The 19,977-nt window shown below is 43.1% G+C and overlaps 1 protein-coding gene across 1 annotated transcript in view; it reads right to left on the minus strand.

The window, feature by feature from the left end:
* Positions 1-10,284: 10,284 nt before the first annotated feature.
* Positions 10,285-19,977, minus strand: part of LOC309548383 (uncharacterized protein) — a 56,315-nt gene continuing 46,622 nt past the window's right edge. Inside the window, exons 2-3 of the mRNA XM_082248323.1 lie at positions 12,268-12,342; positions 10,285-12,056 (exon numbers count right to left, since the gene is read on the minus strand). Coding sequence (XP_082104449.1) covers positions 10,462-12,056; positions 12,268-12,342 — 1,670 coding nt within the window. The 3' untranslated portion in view covers positions 10,285-10,461. The remainder of the gene's footprint in view (positions 12,057-12,267; positions 12,343-19,977) is intronic.

Raw genomic sequence — 19,977 nt, forward strand, 5'->3', positions numbered from 1 at the left:
AATCTACATACAAAAATGACTTCCATGCCAGGACTAGAGATCCCAGCAAGGAACGAGGTCCTTACTCCTAACTAGGCAGATTAAAACTGACATCCTATGCAGGAAGAGAGAGGATGTACCCTCCGGGACTGCCCATAGACGTAGCTAGAACTTTTTTCTGCCTAGTGTCCTACTCCTGTAGGGGGCAATATAACCCTACTGATATGAATCAGAGAGAACTGCGTCCGTCAATGAACGATATTGAAATTTCATTTTTATTGTTTTACTTTAAGCATTATTAAAATCACTGCTCCTGTAAAAACGATCCTTTAAATTTTTTTTTTTTTGCATTGATACACGTCCTCCAGGGCAGTACCCGAATCCCAATACACTTTTTATGGCAATAACTTGCTTTTAAGCCTTTAAAATTAGAACTTTTGATTTTTTATGTTCATGTCCCATAGACTTTAATAGAGTTTGCATGTTCGCTAGAACTTTTTCCCTGTTCTGGTGCGAACCGAGCAGTGGGGTGTTCGGCTCATCACTACACCCAACATATTGCAAATTACAGGCACTGCATTGAATTACATAAATCACTGATTTAGAGCTACAATGAATATATTGTTTAACCACTTAAGCCCCGGAGGATTTGGCTGCTGAAAGACCAGGGGGTATTTTGCGATTCGGCACTGCGTGACTTTAACGGACAATTGCGCGGTTGTGCGACGCTGTACCTAAACTAATTTGACATCCTTTTTTTCCCACAAACAGAGCTTTCTTTTGGTGGTATTTGATCACCTGTGCGATTTTTTGATTATGCACTATAAACAAAAAAAGAGCGTCAATTTTGCAAAAATAACAATATTTTTCACATTTTTTTATATGAAATTTTGATTGGTTTGCGCAAAAGTTATCGCGTTTACTAACAAAGGGAAAGATTTTTGTCATTTTTGTTGTTTTTTTTAACGCGTAATGGCGGCGATCTGCGATTTTTTTTTGCGGTACTGCGACATTGCGGCGGACAGATCGGACCCTTGACTGACATTTTTGACACTTTTGGGGTTACCAGTGACATTTCTACAGTAATCAGTGCTATACATATGCACTGTTACTGTAAAATTACACTGGCAGTGAAGAGGTTAACTTTATTTGAGAGGGAGGGGCTGTGTGTGTCTCTAGGGGCGTGATTCTAACTGTGATTGGCTGTGGCTTGAGCTGTAGGAACAATGATCAACGGTCCTACATAGTAGAACCTTATGATCATTGTTTCTACACAGGGGAGAATGACAGGCGGCTTGTTTACACAGCCTGCCTGCCTTTCTCCCTCTCCCCCAACGATCGCTGAGTGACTGGCGGACATCAGGTCCGCCGGTCACACGCGCGGGGGGGCCCGTGACCGCGCGGGAGCGCGCCGCCCCCCAGAGCCTCACAGGCTAGTGACGTACCGATACGTCACTCTGCCTGTGAGGGACTGACCGCCACAGTATATGTACTTGCGGCGGTCGGCAAGCGGTTAAAGGTATATGTTTGATTATTTGTAAAATAAGTCACTGAGGTGCTTTTTTTGTGTTTATGGCACTGCTTGCAAGTATTTAGGCCACACATAGCATGTAGTGATTCCACAAGTTGTTGTCAGGCCACACCTACTAAGTAAAGGGGCTGGAAAAAATCCATTCTAGTTCTGTCTTCCCACTACCTGCAGCAATAGATCATTTTATACTTAAACAGCCCTTGTTGGATTTCACTAATCTTAATCTATGCCCCATCTTCTTGCTCCCCTTGAACACCAAACTCCTTGAACGTCAGGTCTAGAACCAACCGAGCAACCATCGCACTAAGAATACCCTTCTTGATCCCCTTTGGTCTGGATTTTGCCCTCAGCAATCCACAGAAACTGCTCTCCTAAAACTCACAGATGATTTACTAATGTCTAAAACCAATTATGTGCTCCCACTCCTGGACCTCTCTGGTGCCTTTGACACAGTTGACCACCTCCTCTTCTTCAAAAAACTAAATTTCATTGGCCTCCATGACTGTACTCTTCACCGGCTCTCATCCTAACTATTCCACAGCCTCTTCAGTGTCCCTTACAGTTCTACTTCCTCCTTTTCTCTTCCTTTCTCTATTGGGGTCCCCCCCACCGCTCCTTTTCTCCATCTACACCTCCTCCCTGAGTGAGATGATAGCCTCCCATAGTTTCCAATGCCATTTCTATGCTAATGACACCTAAATCTATCTCTTGACCCCATCAACCCACTCTCCTCACGTATCACTAATTTACTAGCAGACATATCAGTCTGGATGTCACACCACTTCCTCAAACTCAATCTATCCAAAACCAAGCTCATGATATTTCCTCCCACCCATGTCTCTTTCCCTGACTTCTCTGTCAAGATTGATGGGATGGCCATCAACCCATCCCCCCATGCCAGGGTGATAGGTGTAATCCTAGACTCTACACTATCCTTTCGGCCCCCACATCCAATCATTGTGCAAAGCTTGCCACCTCAACCTCTGCAACATTTCCAAAATACGTTCCTTCCTAACTCATGACACTACAAAGATCCTAATTTACTCCCTGGTTATCTCTCACCTCGACTACTGCAACTACCTCCTCATTGGCTTACCTTTACATGGCCATTTCCCCTTCGGTCCATATGAATGTTGCTGCTAGACTCATCCACCACACAAACTGCTCCGCATCTGCTACCCCTTTCGTCCAATCCCTCCATTGGTTTCCACTCACCCAACAAATTAAAAATACGAACAATAACTTACAAAACCATCCACAATTCTGTCCCCATCTACATCTCTAACCTAGTCTCAAAATACCAACCAAATAGTTCTCTTCATTTATCCCAAGACCTCCTGCTCTCTAGCTCCCTTGTCACATCCAGGGATGATCGAACTTTTCAAAAGTTTGGTTCGACCAGAACACCCGAACTTCCCGAAAGTTCGGCCCGGATTTCAGAACCCCATTGAAATCAATGGGACCCGAACTTCGGTAATCAAAAAACAAAATTTTGAAGCCCTAAAACCCAATAAATGCCCATAGAAAGTGCCTAGGGTTCTGGGTCATGCCCCAGGGACTATTAATCACACAAAAAATAAGTTCTTAAAAATTGTCATTTTTGATAGAGAGCCAATTATTGAAAAAATGATTGAAAAAAAGAGATTTCTTTGGATTTAGTGTCTGGGGGGTCTAAAAGGTGTACCTGTGAAGTTTCAGCTCTGTAGCATGTCCAGAACCAGAAAAAAAAGTTTGTTTGTATTAGAATTGCAATAGAACAGGATAGTGGCTGCGCTATTTTCACACCTTGCCGGTTTTGTAGCAGGCGTTTTTTTGGGCATTTTTTGGGCGTCTTTGGAGGCAGGCATAACATCTTACATAGTTACATAGTTACATAGTAGGTGAGGTTGAATAAAGACAATAGTCCATCTAGTTCAACCTGTGTAGGTATGTGTGGCTGTAATCATCTCCCATACCCCTGAATGTTCTGATCCTTGAGATGTAAGTCTAAGAGTCTGTACTTCTGTGTAGGGGTATATATTCACACACACATGTATGCATATATACATATACACATATATAGGTGTGAAAGTAGCAGAACACTATGCTTGCGCTAATGAAATAATTAACACCCATATGGCTTCTCTCCTTTCACACCTATATGTGTGTATGTGTATAAATACATATAAGTGTGTGTGTATATATATATACCCCTATACAGAATTTTAGATGTTTTGCCTGCCTCCAAAGACCCCCAAAAAATGCCCAAAAAAACGCCTGCTGCAAAAACACACCTGGGCGTTTTGGTAGCTGGCGTTCTTTTGGGCATTTTTTGGGCGTCTTTGGAGGCAGGCATAACATCTGTACTTCTGTGTAGGGGTATATATATATACACACACACACACATGTTTGTATATATACACATATATAGGTGTGAAAGTAGCAGAAACCTATGCTTGCGCTTATGAAATAATTAACAGGCATATGTCTCCGCTCCTATAACACCTATATGTGTGTATGTGTATAAATACATATAAGTGTGTGTGTATTTATACCCTATACAGAATTTCTGATGTTTTGCCTGCCTCCAAAGACCCCCAAAAAATGCCCCAAAAAACGCCTGGGCCAAAAAAAACGCCCAGGTGTGTTGTTGCAGGCGTTTTTTTTGGGCATTTTTTGGGGGTCTTTGGAGGCAGGCATAACATCTGAACTTCTGTATAGGGGTATATATATACACACACACTTATATGTATTTATACACATACACATATATAGGTGTTATAGCAGAGAAGCCATATGGGTGTTATTTATTTCATTAGCGCAAGCATAGGTTTCTGCTACTTTCACACCTATATATGTGTATATATGCATACATGTGTGTGTGTGTGTGTGTGTGTGTGTGTGTGTATATATATCCCTACACAGAAGTACAGATGTCATGCCTGCCTCCAAAGACGCCCAAAAAATGCCCAAAAAAACGCCAGCTACAAAAACGCCCAGGTGTGTTTTTGCAGCAGGCGTTTTTTTTGGGCATTTTTGGGGGGTCTTTGGAGGCAGGCATAACATCTGAACTTCTGTATAGGGGTATATATACACACACACTTATATGTATTTATACACATACAGATATATAGCTGTTATAGCAGAGAAGCCATATGGGTGTTAATTATTTCATTAGCGTAAGCATAGGTTTCTGCTACTTTCACACCTATATCTGTGTATGTGTATATATACATACATGTGTGTGTGTATATATACCCCTACACAGAAGTACAGATGTTATGCCTGCCTCCAAAGACGCCCAAAAAATGCCCAAAAAAACACCAGCTACAAAAACTCCCAGGTGTGTTTTTACAGCAGGCGTTTTTTTGGGGCATTTTTTGGGGGTCTTTGGAGGCAGGCAAAACATCTAAAATTCTGTATAGGGGTATATATACACACATACTTATATGTATTTATACACATACACATTTATAGGTGTAATAGCAGAGAAGCCATATGGGTGTTAATTATTTCATTAGCGCAAGCATAGGTTTTTGCTACTTTCACACCTACAGTCAGGTCCGTAAATATTGAGACATTGACACAATTCTAATCTTTTTGGCTCTATACATCACCACAATGGATTAGAAATGAAACAAACAAGATGTGCATTAACTGCAGACTTCCAGCTTTAATTTGAGGGTATTTACATCCAAATCAGGTGAAAAGTGTAGGAATTACAACAGTTTGTATATGCGCCTCCCACTTTTTAAGGGACCAAAAGTAATGGGACAATTGGCTGCTCAGCTGTTCCATGGCCAGGTGTGTGTTATTCCCTCATTATCCCAGTTACAATGAGCAGATAAAAGGTCCAGAGTTAATTTAAAGTGTGCTATTTGCATTTGGAATCTGTTGCTGTCAACTCTCAATATGAGATCCAAAGAGCTGTCAGTCCAGCTCCAGGAGGTAGGTGTATGTGTGTCAAAGTCAACAATCAAGAGAAGACTTCACCAGAGTGAATACAGAGGGTTCACCACAAGATGTAAACCATTGGTGAGCCTCAAAAACAGGAAGGCCAGATTAGAGTTTGCCAAACAACATCTAAGAAAGCCTTCACAATTCTGGAACAACATCCTATGGACAGATGAGACGAAGATTAACTTGTACCAGAGTGATGGGAAGAGAAGAGTATGGAGAAGGAAAGGAACTGCTCATGATCTAAAGCATACCACCCCATCAGTGAAGCATGGTGGCGGTAGTGTCATGGCGTGGGCATGTATGGCTGCCAATGGAACTGGTTCTCTTGTATTTATTGATGATGTGACTGCTGACAAAAACAGCAGGATGAATTCTGAAGTGTTTCGGGAATATTATCTGCTCATATTCAGCCATATTCTTCAGAACTCATTGGACGGCACTTCACAGCGCAGATGGACAATGACCCGAAGCATTTTGCGAAAGCAACCAAAGAGTTTTTTAAGGGAAAGAAGTGGAATGTTATGCAATGGCCAAGTCAATCACCTGACCTGAATCCGATTGAGCATGCATTTCACTTGCTGAAAACAAAACTGAAGGGAAAATGCCCCAAGAACAAGCAGGAACTGAAGACAGTTGCAGTAGAGGCCTGGCAGAGCATCACCAGGGATGAAACCCAGCGTCTGGTGATGTCTATGGGTTCCAGACTTCAGGCTGTAATTGACTGCAAAGGATTTGCAACCAAGTATTAAAAAGTGAAGGTTTGATTTATGATTGTTAATCTGTCCCATTATTTTTGGTCCCTTAAAAAGTGGGAGGCACATATACAAACTGTTGTAATTCCTACACCGTTCACCTGATTTGGATGTAAATACCCTCAAATTAAAGCTGAAAGTCTGTGGTTAAAGTATATCTTGTTTGTTTCATTTCAAATCAATTTTGGTGGTGTACAGAGCCAAAAAGATTAGAATTGTGTTGATGTCCCAATATATATGGACCTGACTGTATATATGTGTATGTGTATATATACATACCTGTGTGTGTGTGTATACCCCTACACAGAACTTCAGATGTCATGCCTGCCTCCAAACATGTCCTCAAAAAAGCCCTATAAACGCCTGCAACAAAAAGCAGGGTGACCGGGGCGAAGCCACTATCCGGTTCTATAAGTGTTCTAAGAGAAACGATTGTTTCTCTATAGCGGTCACCCTGCCATGGAAGGGTTTGGTCACCCTGCCATAGCAGTCAGAGTCAGTTCACCCTACACTACACTACGGTCACCCTGACACTTAACACTTTCCCTACAGAAACTAGATTTTTGAATCTAACTAAAGTGGAAAATAGTACCCTAACTACACAAGATATCCCTTTCCTCACACTAATAATTGCTAAATGACACTTTGGGAGCAGAAGTAACAGAACTGCTTCGACTCTCTTCCACAGTCCTGTATTAAAATGGTAGAGATTTGGCGGGGCTATCTTATATACTGGGGGGGGCGTATTCCCTAATGATTGGGCTCTGGACCCCCTAGTCACTCCAATCACATTCCTAGCATTCTCCTGCCCTCCCAATTGGCTTTTACTGATGGTTCTGGTCCAATCACGGGCTTTTAAAGCCCAGTTCCTGTCCCATTGCATTTTGTCAATGTTCGGGTCGAACTGATGGTCGACCCGAACCGTTCGATCATCCCTAGTCACATCCTCCCTTGTTTGCCTCCAGGATGTCTCCAGAGCTTCTCCCATCCTATGGAACTCCCTACCTCAATCTGTCCAACTACTCTGTCCACTTTTACCTGAAAATCCTTCTTTTTGGAGAAGCCTATCCTGCCTCCACCACCCCACCTCTGATTCTACTTGTATTGTAACTGTACTGTCTGCCCTCATGTTGTAAAGCACTGTACAAACTGTTGGTGCTATATAAATCCTGTATTATAATGAGAAAAAGAAGAAACATTTTTAATTCAAATAAACAAGGCTTTAATATAATTTTAATGTTACAATAACAGTTTACATAAACATTGTGTGCATCGCATTGTAGTGTAGAAAGGGGAATAAAGCTCTGCAAAAGTAAAATGCAGACATTCACCTTGAACTTTACCCTTCCCCTCCAGTAGCATCCAATGTGACATTATTTTAATCAACAGATGTTTATAATCAAGAGTAAAAATATGGGGGTGCACAAATTACATAACTTCTGCATTAGTATAAATTACAGGAAAATTTTGAATTTTTTACTATTCCCCCAAATAAACAAGGAAACAACAATATAGGAATCAAACATTTCCTACCAAATTATAGCTATCGGTACTGAAAAACGAATGCATAAAACATTTAAGGGTTCAGTAAGAAGAACAGAAACAATGCCAAAAATAAAAAGCTCAAGGACTAAACAGGGCTTTGAGAGAGAAAGGCCCGGGGGCTAAAGTGGTTAATGACAGATTGTACAATTTATGTAATTATTGATTTTGCCCATAGTTATATTTCAGGGACAAAAAGTGTTCTTCACAATAAAAAGAACCCCAGAGGACTTTCAGTCCCCCACTTTGTAGTTCAGATCTTTTGCAGTTGTACTGTGGGATTGATCTATTGAGATGAGCAATAGCTGGACAGAGAAACAAGATAAGGACATCCAATCTTTGCATGATGGAATTCCTTAGACCTGTGACCAGTGGCGTACCTAGAGCATTTGGCACCCGGAGCGGATCCTATATCTGGCACCCCCCCCCCCCCCAACTTTAAAATGTAAAAACACCCACAAAAATTTGTAATGTTTTCAGGAATATTTATTGCACAAATTTCACAGCCCCCCATCACAGTGCCCCTTGCAGTGGCCCTCCGTCTCTCTAATCACAGTTCCCCCTTTTACACTCTCTGCCTCCCCTGCACAGTCCTACCTTCAGCATAAATAGCTAATATTATTAGCAACGTGTTTAAGTTTGAGTAAGAGATTGGAGACTTGCTAAAGGAGATGGTCAGAGACTGCAGATATGATACAGGAGATGGTCAGAGACTGCAGACATGATACAGGAGATGGTCAGAGACTGCGGACATGATACAGGAGAGGGTCAGAGACTGCGGACATGATACAGGAGATGGTCAGAGACTGCGGACATGATACAGGAGATGGTCAGAGACTGCGGACATGATACAGGAGATGGTCATGGACTGCGGGCATGATACAGGAGATGGTCAGAGACTGCGGGCATGATACAGGAGATGGTCAGAGACTGCGGGCATGATAGAAGAGCACTAGGGGGGCCGGAGAGCACAGGCGAAGCAGAGAGCACTGGAGGAGCTGAAGGGCACGGTGGGGGGGGGGAGAGAATTAAGAGGGGGTTTGGAAAGCATTACAGGGGGGTTGGAAGGCACAGGGGGTGGAGAGCACTGGGGGGACAGGGAGCACTTGGGGGGGGGCGGGCAGGGAAAACCATGGGGGATAAGAGCACTGGAGGGGGGGGGGATAAGAGCATTGGGGAGCCAGCAAAAGAAGTTGTATAGGAGGGAGATGGGGCAGCTGCATATAGATGAGTTGATCTTTCCCTATTCTCCCTGAAGGAGGGAGAGGAGGAGGAGAATCAGTTATTCAGCAGCTGCAGGACCAGGAACCTTTCCCTGCTCTATTTACCTTCCCTAACAATCAGGGACACTGTCCTTGACCTACCACTCGCTCCAGGCATGCCTGAATGACGGTGTCAGAGAACAGTTTGTAGAAGGATTGGCACATCTGCAAATGCCCAGCAAATCCAAAGATTAGCACATCGAAATTTGCCAATGCTAATGAACTTGTGCACACACGCAGGATCCATGCACCAATGTTCATGCAATGTGTGACAGATGCTGGTGCCCACTGGCTGCTGCCCCATCCCCCTACCTATCCAGCATACACACTTGGGCACTTACCTTCTTCCCGCCGAGGCTCCGCCCCTTCTTCCTGCCAAGGCTCCGCCCCCTTCTTCCCACCGCGGCTCCGCCCCCTGCTAGCAGTGCGGACTGAAGGAGCTGCCAGCCTGCCACTGCAGCTGCCTTCACACTGCATACGGGATAACCAAAACACGCAGGGCAAGACGCCAGCTGACACCCCCCAGTGCGTGGCACCCGGGGCGGGCCGCACCCCCGCCCCCCCCATTGGTACGCCACTGCCTGTGACAGAACTGGATGAAACGCAAGTGGCCAACTTGGATTAAGTTGTACTGTTGAACACATACCATAAAACAGCAGCAACTCATTATTGGAAGGCCAGCTTAAGTAGTTGTTTTCTCAACAAGCAATGGCGTTTCCCTGGCTGTTGTCCCAACCACAAACTTGCATGCAAAGCTGTCATCCATGAGGAGGTGGAGTGTGGACAAGAGGTATGGATCATGGGAGGGCAGGTGGAATGTGTAATGGGAGGTGTGGACAAGGCAGGCTTAACTAAAACCCTCATAGTCAGCAGAACCTGGAATGGACTCTACCATGTAGGCTTCAGAGACTTGGCAAGATGTCACTTGACCACTACCCAGTCTTGGTACAGAGGCAGTGTTGTAAATGTATTAAGTAAGGATCAGGCAAAGAAGAAAACGCTTGTGAACGCAGCTCAGATAGTTAATCATGGATATGCATTCCATGTTCAGTCAAAACATCCAAAAAAAAAAAAAGACGGGAATTGTGAGTAAACAAAGTTCAGTCATTGGTGCTTATATGAAAAAAAAAAAACTTTCAAAATTTAAAATAGTAAAGGACTTTCTAGGTGTGCTTGATGGACATAAACTCAGTACATCTGTCCATTACATTTATGTTTGCTAACAGACTTTAGTTTGTTTTTCAAAGTAGCATAGAATACCAACTACCGTTTTTTTACTAGCTTGAGAGAGGACATAAGGTGTGAAACTAATGAACTACCTGCAACTCTTTCATTGTGGTTGAGCTGCTACCTCTTTAATACCCCCCTTCTTTCAGAGTTCCCTCGCTGCAGCTGAAGCTTGTGAATCCTCTGGTGTTTGATTAGCTTGGCATTAACCGTAAAAGCTTTGTCACACTCAGAGATTCTTTCCAGTGTGAACCCTAAGGTGTCTGTTAAGATTGGATTTCTGTGTAAAAGCTTTGTCACATTCAGAACACTGATATGGCTTCTCCATAGTGTGAATCCTCTGGTGTGTGATAAGGTTTGTACATTGTTTTCCACATTCAGGACATTGATGTGGCTTCTCTCCTGTATGAATCCTCTCATGTATGATACGCTCCTGCTTGGATTTAAAAGCTTTGTCACATTCAGAACACTGATAAGGCTTCTCTCCAGTGTGAATCCTCTGGTGTCTGATAAGGCTTTCCCTATTTGTAATAGCTTTATTGCATTCTGAACATTGATATAGCTTCTCTCCAGAGTGAATCCTCTCATGTTTGATAAGCTCCGGCTTGGTTTTAAAAGCTTTGTCACATTCAGAACACTGATAAGGCTTCTGTCCAGTGTGAATCCTCTGGTGTATGATACGGCTTGGCTTAGTTGTGAAAGCTTTATCACATTCTGAACATTTATATGGCTTCTCTCCTGTATGAATCCTCTCATGTACGATATGCTCCTGCTTGGATATAAACACTTTGTCACATTCAGAACACTGATATCGCTTCTCTCCAGTGTGAATCCTCTGGTGCCTGCTAAGGTTTGACTTTAATGTAAAAGCTTTGTCACATTCAGAACATTGATATGGCTTTTCTCTAGTGTGAATCCTCTGGTGCATGATAAGGCTTGACTTCCGTGCAAAATGTTTTCCACATTCAGGACATTGATGTGGCTTCTCTCCGGTGTGAATCCTTTCATGCGAGATAAGCTCCTGCTTGGTTTTAAAAGCTTTGTCACATTTGGAACACTCATATGGCCTCTCTCCAGTGTGAATCATCTGGTGTGTGAGAAGATCTGACTTCAATGCAAAAGCTTTCCCACATTCAGAACATTGATATGACTTCTCTCCAATGTGAAACCTCTGGTGTGTCATAAGTCCTGTCTTTTGTGCAAAAAATTTTCCACATTCAGGACATTGATGTGGCTTCTCCCCTGTGTGGAACCTTTTGTGTTTGAAAAGGTGTTCCGTCCGTGTAAATGCTTTATCACATTCAGAACACTGATATGGCTTCTCACCAGTGTGAATCCTCTGGTGTATGATAAGAACTGACTTCTCTGTAAAAGCTTTGCCACATTCAGAACACGGATATGGCCTGTCTCCAGTGTGAACCTTCTGGTGTCTGATGTGGTTTTCCTTACGAGAAAACCCTTTTCCACACTCAGAACATTGATATGGCTTCTCTCCAGTGTGAATTCTCACATGTTTGATAAGATGTGACTTGCCTCTAAAAGCTTTGTCACATTCAGAACACTGATATGGCTTCTCTCCAGTGTGAATCCTTTCATGTGAGATAAGCTGTGGCTTTGATATAAAAGCTTTACAACAATCAGAACATTGATATGGCTTCTCTCCAGTGTGAATCCTCTTGTGTATGATAAGACTTGACCTCCATCTATAAGCTTTGTCACATTTAGAACACTGAAAAGATTTCCCTCTAGTCGGAACCTTCTGGTGTGTGATTCGTTTGGCCTCCATTGTAAATTCTTTGACACATTCCAAACAAGAAATAATGTCTGAAAGGACTCCTCATGTATACATGGGCTGCACTTTACTGTAAATCCATTGTTACCTCCAGAACACTGAAAATACTTCTCTCCTGTTGTTCTCTGAGGCTGGATCAATGTTGAAGAATATCCAAAACATATATAAATACTTTTAACACTGATAAGTCTTGTGTTTGAATCCTCCAGTGAACTGCAATAAAGACTTCTGATCACTTCAGACACCCATATGGCTCATTTCTCATGTGACTTAGTTGTAGGAGAATCAACATGACTGAAAACTTGTTATTTAATCCACCTGTACAGAAAAAAAAATGAAAGTCAGAATTCTATATAGGGCTAAATAATATTGGTTTCTCTATTTATAGTCATCATTTAATATACACTGCTCAAAAAAAAATGAAAGGAACACTTTTTAATCAGAGTATAGAATCAATTCAAGTAAACTCCTGGGATAATGATCTGGTCAGTTAAGTAGCAGAGGGGGATGTTAATCAGTTTCAGCTGGTTTGGTGTTAATGAAATTAATAACAGGTGCACTAGATCGGCAACAATGAGACGACATCCAAAACAGGAATGGTTTTACAGGTGGAGGCCACTGACATTTTTTTCCCCTACTCATATTTTCTGAATGTTTCTCACTAGTTTTGCATTTGGCTAGGGTCAGTGTCACTACTGGTAGCATGAGGCGATACCTGGACCCTATAGAGGTTGCACCGGCAGTCCAACTCCTCCAGGATGGCCCATCAATATAGAAGGTTGCCAGAAGGTTTCTCTCAGCACAGTCAGAAGAGCGTGGAGGAGATTCCAGGAGATAGGCAGTTACTCTAGGAAAGATGGACAGGGCTGTAGAAGGTCCTTAACCCATCAGCAGGACCGGTATCTTCTCCTTTGTGCAAGGAGGAACAGGATGAGCACTGCCAGAGCCCTACAAAATTACCTCCGGCAGGTCACTGGTGTGAATGTCTCTGACCAAACAATCAGAAACAGACTTCATAAGTGTGGCGTGAGGGCCCGACGTCCTCCAGTGGGCCCTGTGCTCACTGCCTGGCATCATGGAGCTTGACTGGCATTTGCCATTGAATACCAGAATTGGCAGGTCTGCCAATGCCGCCCTGTCCTTTTTACAGATAAGAGCAAGTTCACCCTGAGCACATAAGGCAGACATGAATAGCTCCCTGTCCAGGACCATGGCTGCAACCCAGTGTAGCTGTTTCTCTGAGCCATCGACCCTCAACAATTAGCCATTGGGTTCACAACCTCCATGGTGCGCTTCCTGTAACTTGGCCCCGTAGGCGACGCTGACACCTGTATTTCATTTTAAAAATCTGACACCCGTATTTCATTTTAAAAATCTGGTCCCCTTACTATAAATTGCCTCTCTGGGGTGAGAAGAGAAACACACAGTCCACTTTTAAATATTATGAACAACCATGTACAGATAATTGCTTACAAAAAAAAAAAAAAAAAGATTACTTCCTGTGTTCCAGTTCCATCCCACCACTCACACACCAGCAAAGAAGAAATATATTGGAGGAAAATAAATCCTACCCTCCTGTTGTGGGTAGAGTGGAACGAAGGAGCCGACGACAAGGAGACATGTCTTCGGGATCACCAATGTTACTGTTGTTGGTAGAGTGGTACAAAGGAGCTGGTGACAAGACACGTCTTCAAGGTTAACAATGTTACTGTTGGGGGCGGGTGGCGCCTGTCATCGCACCAGTCTGCGCGGTCATGTTGCACCATGGTGTGGTTGGATGTGCACTCAGTGCTGTCCTCCCCCACATGTTGGCCGCCATTGCTGGGGATCTCTCTTCCCCAGCCAGCCGCACCCACCTGATGTTGGGTGGGGTCCAAGGAGGCTCATTATAGGTACAGATAAGAGAGCCCAGCCCTGCACTTGTCTTCAGTGGCTCCACAATGTTCGGTGATGACACATGCAACCTTTTGTCAGAGTATTGCTTTATTATGGTAGGTCACATTCATCCACTTTTTTTGTCTTTCAGACTGGTGATTTGGTGGCTGTGTATCCTCCTTTTTCTTTCCTCCTTATCACATGCACGAGGACTTCATTTTCATCCTCACTCTCTCTCCAAATCTCCTTTACCCTTACATCATATCCAATGCACTTAGGGAGCCTGGTTTTATTTCACTTTGATTGCACAATACAGTACATTGTTGCTACATATTCTCACTTAGGTAGGTCACTTCAATTCACTATCCTTTCCTTTTTGAGGCCTCTGGGTCCTGAGGCTATTTGGTTTGCTTCTTGTTTTGTCATTTCATTCAACTTTAATCGCATATCATTGATACTCTTGCTTTATTGCTCATTTTAGAATTGAATCTGAGCATCAGATACATACTTTTAACTCAGGCTCACTCTTAGTGTTATCAGTTGATACTCCGACTTACTGCATACTATTATACTCCTTGTACTAATTGTTGATATTACTATTCATATACACTTTAGATATGAGCCTGATACATAGATCTGTCTCCTATAGCCATCACCATGGATGCCACACTATGTTGGTCTGTGCTTGTGTTTGGCCCAGTTTGTCCTGCCGGGCCCTTGTGGATCCCAGACCCACAGTTCCCGGGATAGACATTCCCAGCGGCAGCCAATGGATCATGAGCATGCGATTTCTTTTAACAGGTTTGCGAGTATGGGCCCATTGGTGGCCCCTTAGTGTCTTGCATCAGCATAACATTATCTACTTTCTTTATTACATGCTTCAAACTGTCTATTTCCTAGACACATGTATCACATCAACTCCTGAGGAAGTGAACGGTTGTTCACGAAACGCGTCAGTTAACCAGATTGCATTTTCAAACCATGGATTGCTCTATAGTATACTTGACTATGTACAACATCGCAAATCTGTTTCATAATATGGTACCTGTCTGTGTTAACTTGCTGACATTGTATGTTCCAATAAATGTGCTTTTTACATTGTATTATTGGGCGTGTCGCACCTCATTCAAAGTCCCAAGGGCAAATTTTTGCAACTTTCGTTGTGGGTAGAGTAGAACAAAGGAGCCGGCGACAAGGAGACACGTCTTTGAGGTCACCAATGATACCGTTGTGGGTAGAGTGGTACGAAGGAGCCGGCAACAAGAAGACACCCCTTCGGGGTCACCAATGTTACTGTTGTGGGTAGAGTGGTACGAAGGAGCCAGCGACAAGGAGAAACATCTTCGGGGTCACCAATGGTACTGTTGTGGGTTCAGAGGTACGAAGGAGCCGGCGTCAAGGAGACACGTCTTCGGGGTCACCAATGTTGCTGTTGTGGGTAGAGTAGTATGAAGGAGCCGGCGGCAAGGATACAGGTCTTTGAGGTCACCAATGGTACTGTTGCAGGTAGAGTGGTATGCAGGAGACGGCAACAAGGAGACACGTCTTCAGGGTCACCAATGTTACTGATATGGGTAGAGTGGTACAAAGGAGCTGGCGACAAGGAGACGCGTCTTTGGGGTCACCAATATTACTGTTGTGGGTAGAGTGGTATGAAGGAGCCGGCGAAAAGGAGACACGTCTTTGGGGGTCACCAATGTTACTGTTGTGTGTAGAGTTGTACGAAGAAGCCAGCGACAAGGAGACACGTCTTCAGGGTCACCAATGTTACTGTTGTGGGTAGAGTGGTACGTAGGAGCTGTCGACAAGGAGACATGTCTTCTGGGTCACCAATGTTACTGTTGTGGGTAGAGTGGTATGAAGGAGCTGGCGACAAGGAGACACATCTTCGGGGTCACCAATGTTGGTGTTGTGGGTAGAGTAGCATGAAGGAGCCGGCGGCAAGGATACACATCTTTAGGGTCACCAATGTTACTGTTGTGGGTAGAGTGGTATGAAGGAGATGGCAAAGAGGAGACAAATCTTTGGGGGTCATGAATTGTACTGTTGTGGGTATAGTGGTATGAAGGAGACGGCAACAAGGAGACATGTCTTCAGGGTCACCAATGTTACTGTTGTGGGTAGAGTGGTACGTAGGAGCTGTCGACAAGGAGACACATCTTCGGGGTCACCAATGTTGGTGTTGTGGGTAGAGTAGCATGAAGGAGCCGGCGGCAAGGATACACGTCTTTAGGGTCACCAATGATACTGTTGTGGGTAGAGTGGTACGAATAAGCCGGCAACAAGGAGACACCCCTTCAGGTAAACCAATGTTATTGTTGTGGGTAGAGTGGTACGAAGGAGACGGCGACAAGAAGACAAGTCTTCAGGGTCCCCAATCTGACTGTTGTGGGTAGAGTAGTACGAAGGAGGTGGTGACAAGGAGACACGTCTTTGGAGTCACCAATGTTACTGTTGTGGGTAGAGTGGTACGAAGGAGTCGGCGAGAAAGAGACATGCCATTATTAGGGTTACCAATGTGAAGTTAGTCTTTCAATGAAGGACTTCAATGCCAATCTGCTTGCTTTATCTGTATACGTTTTTTTCAGAATATACAATGTCATCGGACCACAGTCAAGATGCAGTGTGGCGATTTCATGTTTGGTAACAGACGTCATTATACACATATTTTTGGAAACAATGGGCACATATCATGGAGAGTGGAATTTTCCTATCTGATCTTTACAAATGATCTATAATCTGGAGGATACAGGCATTACAAATGATCTATAATCTGGGGAGTACAGGCATTACAAATGATCTATAATCTGGAGGATACAGGCTTTACAAATGATCTATAATCTGGGGGATATAGGCATTACAAATGATCTATAATCTGGGGGATACAGGCATTACAAATGATCTATAATCTGGGGAGTACAGGCATTACAAATGATCTATAATCTGGGGGGTACAGATTTAAATAATGATCTAAAATCTGGGGGATACAGGCATTACAAATGATCTATAATCTGGGGAATACATGCACTACAAATAATCTATAATCTAATGGATACATGCATTACAAATGATCTATAATCTGGGGATGCAGGCATTACAAATAATCTATAATCTGGGGGATACAGGCATTACAAATAATCTATAATCTGGGGGATACAGGCATTACAAATAATCTATAATCTGGGGGATACAGGCATTACAAATAATCTATAATCTGGGGGATACAGGTATTACAAATAATCTATAATCTGGGGTATACAGGTATTACAAATTATCTATAATCTGGGGGATACGGGCATTACAAATGATCTATGATCTGGATAATACATGCACTACAAATAATCTATAATCTGGGGGATACATGCATTACAAATTATCTATAATCTGTGGATGCAGGCATTACAAATGATCTGTAATCTGGGGGATACAGGCATTACAAATAATCTATAATCTGGGGGATACAGGCATTACAAATAATCTATAATCTGGGGGATACAGGTATTACAAATAAGCTATAATCTGGGGGATACAGGTATTACAAATTATCTATAATATGGGGGATACGGGCATTACAAATTATCTATAATCTGGGGGATACGGGCAATACAAATGATCTATAATCTGGATAATACATGCACTACAAATAATCTATAATCTGGGGGATACATGCATTACAAATTATCTATAATCTGTGGATGCAGGCATTACAAATGATCTGTAATCTGGGGGATACAGGCATTACAAATAATCTAAAATCTGGGGGATACAGTCATTCCAAATAATTTATAATCTGGGGGATACATGCATTACAAATGATCTATAATCTGTGGATGCAGGCATTACAAATGATCTATAATCTGGGGGATACAGGCATTACAAATGATCTATAATCTGGGGAGTACAGGCATTACAAATGATCTATAATCTGGGGAATATAGGCATTACAAATGATCTATAATCTGGGGGATATGGGCACTACAAATGATCTATGATCTGGAGGATACAGGCACTACAAATGATCTATAATCTGGGGGATACAGGCATTACAAATGATCTATAAACAGGGGGATACATGCACTACAAATGATCTATAATCTGGGGGATACAGGCACTACAAATTATCTATAATCTGGGGGATACAGTCATTCCAAATTATCTATAATCTGGGCGATACAGACATTACAAATTATCTATAATCTGGGGGAGTACAGGCATTACAAATGATCTATAATTTGGGGGATACAGGCATTACAAATGATCTATAATCTGGTGGATACAGGCATTACAAATGATCTATAATCTGGGGGATACAGGCATTACAAATGATCTATAATCTGGGGAATATAGGCATTACAAATGATCTATAATCTGGGGGATACAGGCATTACAAATTATCTATAATCTGGGGGATATGGGCACTACAAATGATCTATGATCTGGAGGATACAGGCACTACAAATGATCTATAATCTGGGGGATACAGGCATTACAAATGATCTATAAACAGGGGGATACAGGCACTACAAATGATCTATAATCTGGGGGATACAGTCATTCCAAATTATCTATAATCTGGGCGATACAGACATTACAAATTATCTATAATCTGGGGGAGTACAGGCATTACAAATGATCTATAATTTGGGGGATACAGGCATTACAAATGATCTATAATCTGGTGGATACAGGCATTACAAATGATCTATAATCTGGGGGATACAGGCATTACAAATGATCTATAATCTTGGGAATACAGGCATTACAAATGATCTATAATCTGGGGGATACATGCATTACAAATTATCTATAATCTGGGGGATACATGCATTACAAATGATCTATAATCTGGGGGATACAGGCACTACAAACTATCTATAATCTGGGGGATACAGGCATTACAAATGATCTATAATCTGGAGGATACAGGCATTACAAATTATTTATGATCTGGGGGACACATGCATTACAAATAATCTATAATCTGGGGGATACATACATTACAAATGATCTATAATCTGGGGGATACATGCATTACAAATTATCTATAATCTGGGGAATACATGCACTACAAATGATCTATAATCTGGGGATGCAGGCATTACAAATGATCTGTAATCTGGGGGAGGGGGGATAATACAATGTACTGGGGGGAGGGGGGATAATACAATGTACTGGGGGGGGGGAGGGTGGATAATACAATGTACTGGGGGGAGGGGTGATAATACAATGTACTGGGGGGAAGGGGGATAATACAATATACTGGGGGGAGGGGGATAATACAATGTACTGGGTGGAGGGGGGGTAATACAATGTACTTGGGGGGGAATAATACAATGTACTGGGTGGGGGGGGGGATAATACAATGTACTGGGGGGAGTGGGGGATAATACAATGTACTGGGTGGGGGGGATACAATGTACTGGGGGGAGAGGGGGGATAATACAATGTACTGGGGGGAGAGGGGGGATAATACAATGTACTGGGGGGAGAGGGGGGATAATACAATGTACTGGGTGGGGGGGGGTGGATAATACAATGTACTGGGTGGGGGGGGGGATAATACAATGTACTGGGGGGAGAGGGGGGATAATACAATGTACTGGGTGGGGGGGGGATAATACAATGTACTGGGGGGAGAGGAGGGATAATACAATGTACTGGGGGGAGAGGGGGGATAATACAATGTACTGGGTGGGGGGGGGTGGATAATACAATGTACTGGGTGGGGGGGGGGGATAATACAATGTACTGGGGGGAGAGGGGGGATAATACAATGTACTGGGTGGGGGGGGGGATAATACAATGTACTGGGGGGAGAGGAGGGATAATACAATGTACCGGGGGGAGGGGGGATAATACAATATACTGAGGGGGGAGGGGGGAATAATACAATGTACTGGGTGGAGGGGGGTAATACAATGTAGTGTACTGGGTGGGGGGATAATACAATGTACTCGGCGGGGGGAGGGGGAATAATACAATGTACTGGGGGGGGGGTAAAACAATGTACTGGGGGGAGAGGGGATAATACAATGTACTGGGGGGGGGAGGAATAATACAATTTGCTGGAGAGAGGGG

This window comes from Pelophylax lessonae (assembly GCF_965119305.1).
Source record: "Pelophylax lessonae genome assembly, chromosome: 2".
Classification (NCBI taxonomy): Eukaryota; Metazoa; Chordata; class Amphibia; order Anura; family Ranidae; genus Pelophylax; species Pelophylax lessonae.